This window comes from Cyrtonyx montezumae, unplaced genomic scaffold (genome assembly GCF_038088225.1).
Source record: "Cyrtonyx montezumae isolate F1298 unplaced genomic scaffold, pur_monq_1.0 scaffold_18, whole genome shotgun sequence".
Taxonomy (NCBI): domain Eukaryota; kingdom Metazoa; phylum Chordata; class Aves; order Galliformes; family Odontophoridae; genus Cyrtonyx; species Cyrtonyx montezumae.
In genome coordinates this window covers 9,850,445-9,865,889 of record NW_027071914.1, presented here as the reverse complement: position 1 = coordinate 9,865,889, position 15,445 = coordinate 9,850,445, and the positions used below count along the sequence as shown (strand labels likewise).

The 15,445-nt window shown below is 51.2% G+C and overlaps 1 protein-coding gene across 9 annotated transcripts in view; it reads right to left on the bottom strand.

Annotated features, from left to right (window-relative positions):
• Positions 1 to 477: 477 nt before the first annotated feature.
• The window catches only part of UIMC1 (ubiquitin interaction motif containing 1), a 32,460-nt gene continuing 17,492 nt past the window's right edge, over positions 478 to 15,445 (bottom strand). For 5 of the 9 annotated variants that reach the window (XM_065734629.1, XM_065734630.1, XM_065734631.1 and 2 more), the window contains 8 exons: positions 14,720 to 14,784; positions 12,760 to 12,845; positions 11,802 to 11,881; positions 8,482 to 8,650; positions 3,966 to 4,044; positions 2,337 to 2,457; positions 983 to 1,046; positions 478 to 694 (listed from right to left, as the gene is read on the bottom strand). In XM_065734629.1, coding sequence (XP_065590701.1) covers positions 519 to 694; positions 983 to 1,046; positions 2,337 to 2,457; positions 3,966 to 4,044; positions 8,482 to 8,650; positions 11,802 to 11,881; positions 12,760 to 12,845; positions 14,720 to 14,784 — 840 coding nt within the window. In that variant the 3' untranslated portion in view covers positions 478 to 518. Of the gene's footprint in view, positions 695 to 982; positions 1,047 to 2,336; positions 2,458 to 2,844; positions 3,022 to 3,957; positions 4,045 to 8,481; positions 8,651 to 11,801; positions 11,882 to 12,759; positions 12,846 to 14,719; positions 14,785 to 15,445 lie in introns of those variants that run through there. The other 4 variants (XM_065734634.1, XR_010622098.1, XR_010622097.1 and 1 more) reach the window with 4 other exon arrangements.

The window sequence follows — 15,445 nt, the reverse complement described above, 5'->3', positions numbered from 1 at the left end:
TCGGGGCCCACCCCCCTCCACTGGAAGGCGTTGGAGCTGCGGGTGGGGGGACCGCGCCGTCGGTGGCCGGGCCGAGGGGCACCGCGACGCACGGGGCCGGACATGGCCGGGGGGGGTCCGGTGGTACCGATGGAGACGGATGGGAGGAGGGCGGTTGCTAACGCCGCCGGCCGTTACCGTGGCAACAGATGCAGAACTCGCGGCTCCCCCCAACCATTGGGCGGTCCGCTCCCCACCCCACCGCCCCGGGACAATAGGGCCCACTGCCCGCGGGGACACGCGGTGCGAGCTGCGGGCGGGAGCTGCCCGATCCCCCCCACCCCCAGCTCCATCCCCAGAGAATAACGGCACCGCTCCTCCGTCTCTCTCCGCAGTTTCATAAAAACATACATAAATATATTTCCATTTCTCGACCAGAGAGCGCAGCAGCAGCGGCACCTTAAAACGCGCGGCCCCTCCTCCCCGGCGCTCCTGCGCCGATCGTACAAAACGTAGAAAAGGGGGAGCGAGGGCAGCGCTCAGAACTTGCGCTTCCTGCGGCGGGGGGCACGGGGAGGGGGGGGGCTGCCTAAAGCGGGGGGCAGGAGGGAGCTCGCGCTGTGCTCGGCCTTCTCCTCGTCCTCGGTGCTGTGTGGGAGCGCGGTGGGGCTCTGCTGCTCGTCTACTGCAGGGATGTGGGTCCCCGGGTCAGCACCTGCAATGAGAGAGCGCATCAGCCGTGGGGCAGCACTGTGACCCTCCTCCCACCCACCCCCCAGCGCCAGGCATTATGGGGAGCCCTGTGAGCATTCTGCTCTGGGCACTGCCTCGTGTCCTGCAGCACAGAAAGGGATGTGGAGCAGATGCTCAGCCCCCAAAGGCACAGCTCCAGGAGCAGCCCAGACCTTGGGGCCACACTCCCTCCAAAGGGAGAGAGAGAGACAGGAGAAGGGCTGTTCTGCAGCCCTGAGCCAGCTGGCAGGCACAGAAAGCAGCTTCCCACCTGCAGACTTGCTCTCTGACAGCTCCAACATGCTGAGGAGTCCCCTCTTGTGCCTTGCCACAACCTGTCAAAGGAGAGGAGAACACTGTCACAGTGCTGCTATGAGGGGCCCATCCACTCTGGGTGCCCACAAAGCACAGACCACAGGGCAGCCCTACAAAGCAGGTGTTGGCTGACCATGTAGAGCCCTGTAATTGAGCAGAGCCATAGCCAGACAAGGACTGAACATCCTCTGCCCTCTCTCAGCCCCTGCGAACACAGCCACGACTGTCAGGGTAAGGGCACTCTGCCTGGCTTCACTCAGCCTTGCTGGCCCAGCAAAGTTCCTTCTCCTGGCTGCTCCGTGCCCCAGAACTGCTCTGGAGGGCACTGCCACCCTGGCTGCCAGGCTGGAGGTGCTGAGCACCCCAGAATGGGCTGTGGAGGGAACATGTAAGCCCAGTGCTGCCACCAGGAAGTTCTCCTGTAGTGTGACCCGCTCCCCAGTGAGCTCCCACCTCAGCACGAGGCAGTCACAGGGAACCCAGAGCCTTGCCAAGCCATCTCCAAGGGCCTCTGGAACTGGCACCATCCCCAGTGCCCACAGACAGGAGCCCCACGCACCAGGCAGCCATGGGGCACAGGGACAGAGTCAAACAGCCCCCAGAGCTTGTCACATGCAGGGGCAGCTGTGCCCTAACAGTGCTTTGAGCCACACAGCACTTGGCTGTATCCCAGCCAAAATCATCAACGAGAAATCTCATCATTTGCATCTGAATCCCCAAAGGGCTGAGGCCTGTGATGGATTTAAGGGATTATATGAAACTAAGACATCATGTTGCATCTTCACGCTGAGAATCACATTTCTGAGTGCAGGCGAAGCTGCTGTGTGAGTGCTTTGCTGGCAGGAACCAGTGGGAAGGCTGCAAGGACCCTCCCCACGCTCCCCCCAGGCCGCCACAGGCAGGAGCAGGCACAGTGGGGACCAACACCTGGCGAGGGACCACATGCCAGTTGCTGCCTGCAGGGCTCCTGCTCCACCCCCAGCACTCCCTGAAGCTCTTCTGAGATGCTCCAGGTACCAGCAGCTCTTCCCACTCTGGCTCCAGAGCCTTCCCCATGGGAAGGGGCTCACGGATGGAGTTGGACACTGTCACTCCGACACTGCCCTCCACAGTGTATCAGTTCAGCCGAGGAAGGCTGCAGGACCGTGGCTGCTGGCAGCAGGGCTGGCTGGCTGCTGGCCTGCTGGAGAGCTTGCTGGCAGCTCCACTGGGTTAGCTCACCCCCGGGACCGGGGACACGGCTCCTGCTGGCAACCCAGCCCCAAACCCAGTGCAAAGCAAAGGAGACGGTGTGCAGGGTCGCCCCTCACCTTGGTGCTTCGCAGCCTCCTGGTTCCCTGAGCTTGCCTAGCAGCCTGGAGGCAGCTGTCCACATGCCTCTGATACTGCAGCAGTGGCACCAGTGACTTACAGAGGTAGCACTTCTCACACCTGCCAGGCAGGAAAGGACAGAGCACCGCATTAGGATTCGCCCTGCGCTGGGCTCCCAGCCACCAGCAGTGACTTTCCTCCTCTGGACCGTGCCACTGAGAAGATGTGTCACCAGATCGGGGCTGGCTCAGTGGGGTCAGGTCGGCACCAATCACAAAGACTGAGTGATTATTGGTTTTCCCTGCCTGCTCCTCTGCATCCTGCTGCTGCAGCAGCGGGACGGTAATCAAATCTGCTCATCTAACTATCTCCAACGCTGCTGATTTCTCCCCAGACATAAAGCACCCTGTCAAAATCCACAGAAATGAAGTGCGAGGGCTTTGCAAAAGGGAGTTAAATTCTGCCTGAAAAGCAAACCAAGTGTGTTAAATCAGAGAGACATTTTACCAGGGCTGGATGAACTTGTCTGACTAGTAAATCAAGTCTTTCTCTGCACTGTCTCCATTTTCCAACATGCCATAGCACATGCTCCTGCTGTGGGCTGGCACAGGTGCCCGCTCTCTTGCATCGTGCTCCTCACACCCCTTCATTTGTGCAGAAGAGGCTCAGGACAACCGGGTGTGCCTAGGAAGAAAATCAGCCTCGGTGAAAGGAGACGGAGGTCAGGCCTGGGTTTACACAGCTACAACCACTGCCAGACAAGCTCTCAGAAGGGACCATGCCATGCAGAAGAGGGCACTGGTTCTTCAGGAGAGCATCCACCTGCAGTGCTGCTCAGGAACAGACCAGGAGCCCCCGAGGAGCAGCCCCAGCAGCATCGTGTTCTGTTTGATAAGCAGCTCTCTCCCAGTAAAACTCACTCCAGGCTCCAAAATGCATATGGAGAGCCCCCATCGAGCAAAACTCTGCAGTACTTTTCCCGTATTTTCTTTCCAGTCAGTGCTGATTACCCAGATAATGTGTCTAAACAGAAGCTGTCCTCTCTATAATTAGCCTAATTCCATTAGTGATGTTGCCATCCACTGTTTGTAACAGCAAAATTGCTTCCATAGCAGGGATTTTACTGTCAGATCCTCTCTTATGATGCTTTGTGTGGGTGGCAGGAGGAGGGGCTGCATGGGAAGAGATTAAACAAAGCCACTGCTATTCTGAAAGTCTAATTTAATTAAGAATATCACTACAGGTGCCATGTTGACAGCCTCCCCATCCCGGCCTCCTCTTTTCCCAGGGTTACTGAGCTCCAATCCCCCATCAGAAACTGGCTGAGTTAGCAGCATTTTAACTACAGGTCGCCCACAACAGTCAGAGACCACGCACCCTGACCCACCGTGCATTGTCTGAAAGGAAATTAGTGTTAAAATAAACCATCTGAGAACAGCAAAATTCTTTTGTTTTGGTATAAACATGTACAGCACTGTGACAAGAAGCACTGAGTTAAGTCAGTTTCTTAGGGAGATAACACTACAAGGCCAACAGCCAGCATTTACACACGGACAAAGATATTTATGCAGGGACAAGGCAGAACTGGGGCACAGAAACGATGTTGGAGGAGCAGCATACCTACTTACTTGTCAGAATCTGAGGATGTCTGGCTGCTTTCACCACCTGCAGCTTTGTTTCGTGCCTCTCTCCGACCCCGAGTGAGCACTGGAAGCAAAACAGAAATGGTTACTGCCATCCACCCCCAGCCACCTCACAGCACGTCCAAACACAGAGCCTTTCCATCTCTCTCACTCAGCACTGCAGTCGAATGATGCAAAATCATTTGACAAATACTAGACAGGGATGGGCAGGGTCTTCTTCCCAGCCACAGGAGCAGCTAGACAATTTTCAGAGGGATAAGTAAGAAGTTTCCTTCCTGCCCTTGGAAGCCATGTCACACCCCAACCTGCCCTCAGTCAGAATCAGCTGGACCAAGTGAACACAGCTCAGAGTCAGTTTACAGTTGACACACAACAGCCTGGAAGAGGAGATGCACTGCTGCTGCAGCATGGCCACACTGCTCACTGCCAGGGCACACACCCGTGGCTGCTGCAGGGGGAGCACAGGGACACCAGCCCTTCTGCAGGTGGGGTAGGAGGAGAAAGACTTGCTGGGATGGGAAGGTTACAGTATTCAGCCTCGCAGTTGCTGCTCTCCCTTCCATCCAAAAGGGAGGAGATCTGTACTACTGGCTGCACACAGCTCCAGATGAAGAGTTGTGCCAGTGCTGCTCTATGGGGAAGAACCATAGAATCACAGAACACCCTGAGTTGGAAGAGACCCATAGGGATCATCGAGTAGATGGCCAGAGAGACCCCAGCCACACCAGCATGCTGATGGCAGGTCTGACAGTTTCTGCTCCTTTCACACACCCGGGCAGCCTTTCCAAACCTGCACTTCAGCCATCTGCAGGGAGCACGTCCAAACGTTGTCTCTTTCAGCTGAATTCCACTCAACATATCTCTGTTGACACACCACCAGCAAACATCCTCAGGGAGCGCATCAGATAGCTTAGCTGGCTCCACCAGGGACATGTGATGCTCCAGCTCCACAGCAGCTGCTGTGGGATGCAGGAGCAATGCATGGAGCTATTGCACCACCCAGAAACATCACTTGTCATGCTCTGTGTCACCGGGGAGGCCAGAGTCCAAGCTGCAAGCATGGTAAAGCTGTGATTATTGGCTCATCAGCTGTGATAAATGTGGTGAGGCACAAAATCTTGCACAGCGCAAAGGGAATCCTTCAGAGTTTTAGCAAAACTCCCTTTCCAGAGCACTCCTGGGCTGCGGGCATTATCCCATAGATGATGGCTGATTCCAGCAGCTCATTTCTCACAGGCAGATGTCTCATTGACTTGGCCTGGCCCAGATTTGAAGTGGCAGCCTGGTGAGGAGGACTGATGGCCACAGCTAGCCCACAGCCCCACCAAAATGCACTTGACAGTGTGCTGAAAGCTGCTCTCTGAAGCAGCGTGCACTTGTTAATATTCCTTTAGCACCACTTCGGGAGCCTCGTGCACTAGCTCAGGTGTTAATCAGTTCTATTTTCTTCCAAAAGCAGTGAACACATCTGGTATAATGGGCCCATTAGAGATCTCTGGGATCAGCCTGCAGGTACCCGGGGAGGACCTCCAGCTGCGATGCTGACAGCAGAGGTGTGGGGGAAAGAACAGGGACAGCAGTGCCAGTGGCTCGGGAGGCACAGCAGGGCCGCCTGCACTGTTTGCATCCTTGGGAGCACTGGTGAGGACAGCCCTGCCAACACACACCAGCCCCCTTCCCCTGCTCTCCTTGCCAGCCACACCACTTCATGTGCAGGACCCAGCAGCGGCGGGCTCCCCGGCATCTTGTCTTTAAGAAGTGGTGAAGCTTTTCTCTGCATCTGTTCCATTGCTCTTTGTATCAGTGGCACTTTATAGATGCCATGAGGTTTTTAATAGCACCAGCACTGCTGCTGTTGCTCTAAAGATTGACAGCTGCACCAGGTTGTATTGGGGCTTGGGGAAGAAGGAATATACCAAACCCTCACTCTCCCAGGCTCACATGAGAGCTGGGAAGGTGGGAGCGCGTCAGCAGAGGACGATGGAACAGTGAGTTGGATGTGCTTGGTCCCAGCCAGGGCTCACTTCCAGAGGGAAACCAGCAGCTTCATGCAGGGCAGCAGCAGGCAACGGATCAGCAGCTCCACACAGATCCTCTCACACATGTAAGCCCTTCAGCTGGCTGCAGGAAGGAGCTGGCACAACGCTTCCACCGCTTCACTCATTCACTTGGAATTAGCAGCAGTCACTGAGCTGGAAACCTGGGACGTGAGCCTTCCTCAGCCTGGTGCCACAGCTAAAGCAACAGCAGACCCTTCCTATTTAGTCACTCAGACCACAGGAAAATGGAAACTCGTGATAAGATTTTCATACTGCCCAGGTGTGCGGTGGTCAGGCACCCACAGACATCTGTAAGGGAAGGAACTGCAGCCCCTCTTGCCTGGCTGCCTCATTGGAAAGCCTGTCCTTAAATACCAGCAGTTTGAGCTGGCTTCCTTGCCTCCTTACACAGAACACTGAAAGATTTTCTTCCCCCATGTATTACCTTTACCTGTGAAAGTTACGCTAGCGAACAGACCCAAAATGACAGCTCTGAAAGCAGAGTCCTTTTTTCCCTGCATAGATGTGTCAAGCTACTGTCTCACCTCTGCTGAGCTAAACCCCTAAGAGTTCATCCCAAATCCTGCTCAACAGTCCATCAAATGGAATCCTTCTGTGGGATGTCTGTCTGTACATTCACTGGGAACTGCAGAGAGTGCCCTACAGGCTGAAGGCACTGCAGGGCCATTCCCCTCCCCCAAGTTATTTTCTCCTCCAAGCTCAAGTACACAGCTCAGAGCACAGGCAGCCATGAAGAGCCTTGGCCCAAACAACACAAATAGTTTGGTCTGTACAATGAGAATACTAGAATAACTGTCAATGGAAAACCCAAATTCCTGTGATTTTGTCACATTGCTCAGACACTGATTGAGAATCATTGCTCAGCTTAGAGCCATTACTGTAGACCAAGATCTCTCTTATTTGAGGCTAGTTTTCTTTCAGGGGGAATTGTTCTGAACAAAGAAGAAGAGCAGCAGAGCAACTCCAAAATAACCACCCTTACAAGCATCCCCAAGGAGACCAGTCTCGAAGCAGAGTGGAAAGGCCAGCCTTGAACTCTGCCCTGCTGAAAGCCAACACCAAAGGAAAGAACAAATTCCCTTGCACAGGCAAAAAGTTCTAAGCCTTCTCCTGATCACAGCCAGGATTCCCAGGATCAATGGATACGCTCTCAATCCAGACACACTTGGGACCAGATTACTACGGGGCCAAAGATGCTCCCGCTGAAAGGCATGCTGAAAACTCTGCTCCGTTTTATAGTGCAGATAAAACCTTTATCAGGATGGGAGATGAACTGTGACAATTCACGATTTGCCCCTTTGCAGTAGCAGCTGGTTTGTGCCTGCAGAGAGAATGTCTCACCAGGATTCAGCACACGCAGCGTCACCTGCTACTCTGACTTGTGTTATTTTAAAAGGACCCATGTCACATCCCCAGTGATTCTCTATAACAGGGACCACATATTTTAAAGCTACATCAACTCTGCATTAAGATTACAGGGTGAAACTTCTTCCTGCTAGAGGAATGCACATGTTACAGTTCTTGTACTGGCTCTGATTTGCTCAAATTGCTCAAACATCACAGATGTAGGCTGTATTTAATAAGCCAGCATGTAACTGGAAATTATATATTCACAACCTGAAAAGTTAATCTTATTACAAGCTACTACTTTGATATTACCTGACATTGTGCTAACACAGACTTTACATTTCAAGCAGCAGCTAAAACATAACTTATTGAATACATTGATAACCAACCCGTGTATTTGTTCAGTTAAGCTCTACAAAGGTTGGCTACGGTAACCTGACACAGAGAAGGCTGCAAAGAGGATTTAATATGGGCATTCTGACCACACTCCTCTGCCTCACTCTTCACATGAAGGAGAAAAAAACTGAGCTCCTAGATCAATAGCTATCATTTTGCAATTTTGGAGGAACACGAGGGAAACTTTTCCGCAATCCCTTCCTGCTGAACAAGCCATTTTTGCACACGCAAATGTCAGAGTCATTGCACAGCAGAGGCTGTACTTGGAGCGTTACAGAACATTCTCATTTCTTGAGAGCCCTGAAGGATGCTCACCCGAACAGCTCTGGCGCTGCCATTTTCTACCACTGGCAAATTGTCTGCAGGTCCTCTCAAAATACAAAATAGATGTGTCTTGGGAGTGCCGTGTGAAGCAGCCAGGGCTAAATCCTTGTGCAATCATCAGCTTATAGATCTTTCAAAGGACTAAGAATGTGGTCAGTTATGAAGATCAGAGAGATCTCTGTACAGCAGATTCTAGAAACTACCAGAGTCTCCAGTAACATTCTCCTGACCAGCTTAGAGACGGACCAAGCAGACAAAACTAACTTGCCACATCACACACAAATACCCTGAGAGGAACAGGACACCAGCACCCAGCTGCAAGCAGCAGGAAAGGGGGATCAGCACAGAGAGCAGATGCACCGTGCATGGCAGACCTGGGCTGTCCGTGGCAGCGTCCTCTCCCACGATGCCGTCGCAGTACATGGCGTGCAGCTCGATCTCTGCAGCTGGGAAGCTTCGGTCACACAGTGGACATGGAACGTGGTCAGCAGCCGTGTGGTTGTCCTCAGGCAGAGCCCTGTCAGCACTGCCATCTCCACCAGCCTACAGAAATAGAGGGAGACAGCTGTGTTTTCTTTGTTGTTTTTTATTTTTTTGTAACTGCAGAACCGGAGCTGCTAACCTTCCCCATAAGCTTGTTTTTTTTTTCTGGGAAAGTTTTATTTTCTCTTCGTCACATACAGGTCAGAAATAAGACCACTGCCTGAGTAAACTGCAGGGCTCTAATACCTAATTCTTCTTCCAAAGGCAGTGTGTCCTGCTGAATCACGGTGACATCTCCCTGCACAGCCGTGCACACCACTTAAGGCAAACATCACCTACACTACCGCTGAAAAATGGCAAGGCTTCCATTAATCAGGAGAGCTCAGAAGCGAAACTGATGGGAAATTCATGGGGCAAAGCGGGAGTTCAACACCTGACTTGTGCTCATCAGTTCCTGGACGTGATCCACACTACAGAGGCTGCTCTGTCTGAGAACACTCCTCTGCCATGAAAGGAGGCTGCGGGGCCTCGGGTCCTGGGGTGCTCCTCTTCCTCCTCCAGAGGACACAGCTGGAGCAGTCAGAGGAGACACAGAGCACAGAGAGAGGCAACCCGTGTCACACAGCAATGGTAACATTTTACCAGGGTAAAACGTCACCACCCGTGTTTGTTCGCTGGGTGCCACTCTCATTTACTGGCACTGCCGTTTTGCATCGGTTACACAGCTGCAAAGGTGCTCTGCTACACACCCACAGAGACACTGACTGCTCCCTACGCTATGCATGTTTCCAAGACACAGCAGACTGCTGCCATATCACTCACAATTAGATCCCTGCCTAGTCAGGCTTGCTACAAAAACCTCTTCCTATTTAAGAAAGAGCCATTTTTCCCCCCCATTAAAATAAATATTTCAATATTAACTGCGTAGAAGAAACCTGAAGGGAAATAATAAAGGAGAGCTCACTGTTCTAAGGGCTAAGCAGTGACATGCAGCCACTATGCAGTAAAACTGCTGCCTGCATCCCTTCAACAGTGTAATTTCAGGGAAGCAGTAACCAGGGCCAGCCAAGACACTCAGTGCTGCTGGAGCACACTGTCACGTGTCACACTGCTTTGCCAAACGAGGGTCTGATCCTAAGCACCCATCCTTGATTTTACATCCTGAAGGGAAGGAGAGGGCTTTGGTGACTCAGAGGAGCTATGCAAGAAATTGCACGACGAGGTCTTACACTGAGAATCAAGTCAGAAAACTCATTTCTCCCCACTGCTGTCTGACAGGCTATGGGACTGACCCCAAAAACCCTGCACTCATTTCCAGGGAGACTCAGCACCAGATTTCTACGGAGGAGTTGCCACCAGAGTCCCTCCAGCCAAACGCAAGCTGTTGCAGCACATCACTCACAGCATTAGCATTTGTACCCTGCTCTCACTTCTCAGTGTCACTACATCCTGTGAAGTCCTCATCGCGGCGCGTTACAAAGAGGAGTCATAAAAAGCAGGATGTGTCAACTATGAATGATCAGATCAAACCTGCGTTATTCTGGTCCGACAACGCAGCAAAAGAAGTGATGGGAAAAGCAGCAGGAGCTGCTCCTGCTAGCTGCCATTTTTATATCAGTCTGAGGAGATCACTGATTCCACACACCCTGCCCACCTACGTTCGGTGGTAAATCACTAATTTTAAATGGAAATGCAACGTTCTGTAACACAAGACACCAGAGTCCCAAATTTGCGTGTACAAAACCTTGTGGTGACAGCCTGGAAAACCTCGACTGCTGAGCCCTGTCGGAGGCACAGACTGCTGCCTCTCCTCTTTAAGAGAGAAAATTGCCCACAGGATACAGTGCTTGCAGCCCGCAGCCAGCAACAAGCCAAGAGCAATGCTGGAGGCTGAGCTCAGAACAAGATTCCTGTGCCCTGGCTGTGAGGAAGAGTTCTGTCCCCACGGTTCACGCTTGCTTCACACTAACTGCTGATCCATGTGATGGCTGCATCCCTGCAAGGCTGCAGGCTCAGGGCTGGCAACTGCTGCCAACGACCACACTGTGACAATCCCTGGGAAGCACCGTGCTGCTCGCCTCGTGCCCAGCAGCTGTCCAGGTGAAGGTGTAAGACCCAGGGGCACACTCTGCAAAGAGGCAGGGACAGGACAACACTCTGCTGCAGCCAAATGGGTCACAATTGTGCCCTGGGGGCTTAGGATCCAGAGCTGTGCACAGGACCACTGCAGTCTCTAATTGACTGAGCAGTGCTCTGAGGTACCTGAATGAAAGGCACACGAGAACAGAACCTGGTTTATTAAGAGGCCTGTGACAATGCGACACGGGAGCTGCAGATGCACTGTACAAGCTGCAGGCTTCCAGAGAGAGCTTTCCACAAACGAATCCTCTTGTCAAGAGCTGTACCATTCTGTATTCATGTACCCTGCCAGAGGAGTACTTGGCAACCCCTTTGATATTGCTCTCTAAATTAATAGACAAACGGAGTTTTATCAGAAGCAGGAACTGAAGTCAGATGTCGCTACAGTGACAGCTGCAAGGCAATTGCTGCACAGGTGTGACAACACAGGGAAAGCAGCCCACACAACAGTGCACATCTGGATTGGGAAGTAAGAGAATGGCCCTGCCTCTGGCTTACTGCTGCTGGGAGCTATCACTGCATACAAATCAGGATTCTGGGGCTCAGCTCATTCTCATTGGACTGTAAACCACCAGCAGCCCTCAACACCTCCTTGTTGTCTTTATCCCAGCCTCATGGAGAGAGTCTGTAGAAACAATGTCATACAGAGGACTGTAACAGGGCAAAATGTGTCATAATATGCATGGCTGAGATATACTGGGATCGCTCTCACAGCTCCTGGGGTCCCTTTGCAATCCTGACCCTCACAGCACTGCTCTTCTGAACCTGGGCAAGCAATAGTGCTGCTGTTCCCAGTGACAATGTCCTTCAGCACAGCAGTTTGTGCAGCATAGAAGAACAAACTGGAATTTATAACAACTCTCCAGCTACAAGGCTGAAAAGCTCCAGATGCAGCTGCACACAGCCCCTAGCCAAAGGGATTGGAACCATGAAGCAGCAGAGGAAGTGCGAAGTGTTTAAAGGGATGCCACCCAAGCCCATGCACCCAGATACTAGGGCGAAGTGCTAGCACAGCCCAGCTGAAGAAAGCAGCACTGGAAACAGGACATTTCCCCAGCTCCAGGCACTTTACCTGCATGGGTGCATCTTTACTGACCGAGGAAAGCTCTTCTCTCTCCAGCTCAGCGCTTTCCAATGGACTCGGCTGGGTCTCTGCAGAAAGACAGCTCCATGTCAGCATAGGTTTGCAGCCCCCAAACTTTCTTCTCACTTCTTGTTGCGACTTAGGCATTTCACAGCTTCAAAACATTTTTTAGACTTGTCACAAATGTTATCAGACAATGTGCAACAACACAGCTGGATGAGGGGTTAAGAGTCACAGCACAGTGGTGTGAGGACAAAGCCGCTGCAGCTTTGCAGCTTCATAGGGAGTGAGACTAGACACAAGGAAAGCACGTGGGATGCTTGCTGGGATGGAGACAATGCAAGAACAGAGCTCTGCTCTAGCAAAGCAAACACAGCTCCCATCCTGCAGTCTTCAGACCTCCAGGTTTTCCTTAGCAACAAAAAATGCCTCCAAGCACCGCCGCTATGACCTCCCCACAGCTGCTCATCAACAGGAGCAGGCTCTTTGTGAGCTCCTTCTCTTCCAACTCTGAACTGCAAAATCTCAAACACGACAGGACAGCTCAAGGAAGAATAAAAAAAGCAGACCCCAAACAGATTTAATTAATTCATGACAAAAATCACTTCAGCTGTTATGCTTTACAAATATTGACAGTGATAAACGTGACAATTTATTGACAGCACTGCGGAGAGCACACCTGGCACTTGGGAATGGACCATGCCATGTGTGTGCTGCTGCCTCCAGCAGACAGCACCTAGCCATCCCTGCACAGAACTGGTGATGCTGCCTTAGAGGAAAAGGGTCCAAAACCAGAGGATCATCCAAACTTACCTGGACAATTCCAGCCTGGATAAACACTGCTGGAAACAAAATTTGGTTTGATTCGAACAACCTGAAAGTTCTCCCCATTTCTCTGAATGTAATTTTCAGTTCAAACCTCAGAACATTCCCAGGTGCCTCTTACCTGGGCAAACAGAGATCTCTTCTGCAGAGTTTTCTCTTGCAATGTCTGGGCTCCTCTTGCTGCCAAGTAGGGTCAACACGCAGACACTGTTCAAAACATAAATGTAACGTAGATCTTCAATCCATCAGTGTGACAGCACACACCTGCCTGCCTCGCACAGCTCAGATAGCTCTGTCATTTCCAGGTGGTCATGATTTGATAGCCAAAAATGAGCAAGATAACAGAGAAGAATGTTGGTATGAAATGCTGTTGTAAGCAGAAACCACAAGATGAACTTTTTTGGCTTAGAGAGGTCCTTGATAAGAAGACATAAAGGATCAATACCTCCCGTAAAGGGAGCGAGAATATCTGCTCACAGCTGTGGGACTTTTCTGGCTCTTTCTGCTCTTACCTCTGGGAGTTGTGCAGGTACAAGCACTGTACTATCTGCCCTCTGAGGAAGGGAATTCTTAGGGGGAAAGGCAAACAGACACAGCTCAACACTGGGCTTCCCTGCAGCAAAGCCAAACCAGCACGGCACAGCAGCTCCCTGCAGTGTGCTGTCCCTCTCCCTTTAATCTTCTCCATCATTTTTTTCCCCACTAGCACAACACAATGTCTTTCTGGAGCAGGCAGGCATGGCTGAGCGAGTCTGGCACCCATGCTGACACTCTCAGCATTTTGTATGGCTTCCTGATTAGTCTGATCAAGTATGCAAGAGCACACTTTAAAAACATGAATCCCCATCCTGACAAACACAAGATTTATTAAGCTCAACCACAGGCCTCAGAGAGGAGAGAACAGCCACTGCTGATTTATGATAAATAACAAAATTCTGATAGGAAATCACAAGTGGCTTTTCTCTCTAAATAAAGCATCTCAGAGCATTTGTTATGAATCCAGGCTGAGCGTGTTTTACTCTGTGTCTAACATCAGGGCTCACTTCAAAAGGACTCACACAACACAACTTGCTATGACATTTATGAAATGGGCTAATCAATTTGAAGTCAAACCACATTTCTTGCTACACCAACTATCTCCCAGTAACAAAGCCTATAATCATTTATTAAAACCCCAATCTACCGTGCTCTGCACACAGCATAGAACAATCAGGCTAAGCAGCCTATGGGAAGCACAGGGTTTCATACTCTGCAGATTGATACAAACTATTTGGGGCAGCACTGTCAGATCTAAGGAAAGTTGTCCGTTTTGTCCCAGAAAGGGTTGAAATTATAAAACCCAGCAAATAAAAAAAACCCACAAAACTATCCGTCCTCTCTTGCAAACTACTCCCTGCATCCTCTCCCATTCAACCTTCCTCTCTCACAGCCTTCACTGCAGAGCTGCATCCCACAAGAAGGAAGGGGAAAAAAAAAAAAAGACTAGACAAATGTGAGGGAAATCATGTTGACTTGTCCCACACCTGTCATCTGCTGAAGTGGCTTTTCTGGAGCACTGCACTCTATCTTTGGCTGATAGGCAGTGCCGTCTGGCTTCCTCCTCCCTGCTTTCCTCTTCAGCAGTACAGCAAGAATATAAAAATACACACAGAAATCCAGTAAACCATTCACCGTGCTGCATATGTGCCTTCAGACATCCCACGTGACTGTGCTGCTCTAGCTCACCTTCAGCTCATCTACCCGTCTCTCCAGCTTTACTGTACCATGTCAAATTAGCTGCAGAGGGTAAGGATCAAGTCCTCTTACTTGTACAGGAAGATCTCGCTTGTACAAGGATGCACTTGCACGTTTAATACAGTAACAACAGTAAGTGATCTCTTCTCCCCAGCTGTGCCGTTCCTCTCTCCCACAGTGCTCCAGAGCCATGTAGTTGCAGGGATGTAAGAGCAGCAGCTGTAGCAGCCTTTCCAGCAAGGCCTGGCTTCAGCGAGCTCATGCCTCAAACTGCTCCAGGTCAGAGGATGAATCCACATCTACAGAGCGAGCCCACAGACCCCATGTGCTGAATGACCCCTCCTCACCTCTGCGCAGTTTGCATGGGCTCCCCATCTCCATGCTCACCCTCTGCAGACAGCACCTGGGAGGCCTGAAAAGGAAAATTCTGATGTTATATAAAGCAACACACATAGCTAATGGCACCAAGCGGGCTCTGCTGCATCACCAAGCTCTGTCTGTGACATGGTTTTTCTTCCAGAAATGGTAATACCCATCCTGAACTAGTTAGCTTTTGCCTCCATTCCTCCCTTCTCTCTGTAATAACGTGTAGCAGATGTGCTCTGGACAGCCTGTGTCTGTCCACTCCCAGGCCAATCTTGCCTGTCACCTCCCAACCCCTGCTGCTCCCCATGTCTGAAGTCACTGTCTGAAGGACAGTGATCACAGTCCTTCTACATCTCCATTTGTGCCGGGCTAAACAGCTCAGAGTTTTAGTGTCCTCCAGCAGCCCTCACCTGCTCCAGCTTAAAATCTATTTGCCTGAGTTTGGGTGACCTGATCAACACATACAGCTGATGTTTGACCACCAGAAGTACTTCTCTGAAATCCGTGTAGATAAGATCTGCTGCATTTTTCTTGGCTGGGAAATCAGCTGTCCTATCAAAGAGAGGGAACAGATTAACCTGCACAATCTGCAGCCTGTAAAGCCATGTGCATTTTATCCCATTTTTCATTTACCTCTATGACTCCACTTATTCTTTCCTTTAAAATTTGTTCAAAAGCCTTGTGCACTGCTGAGGTCAGGCTAGCAC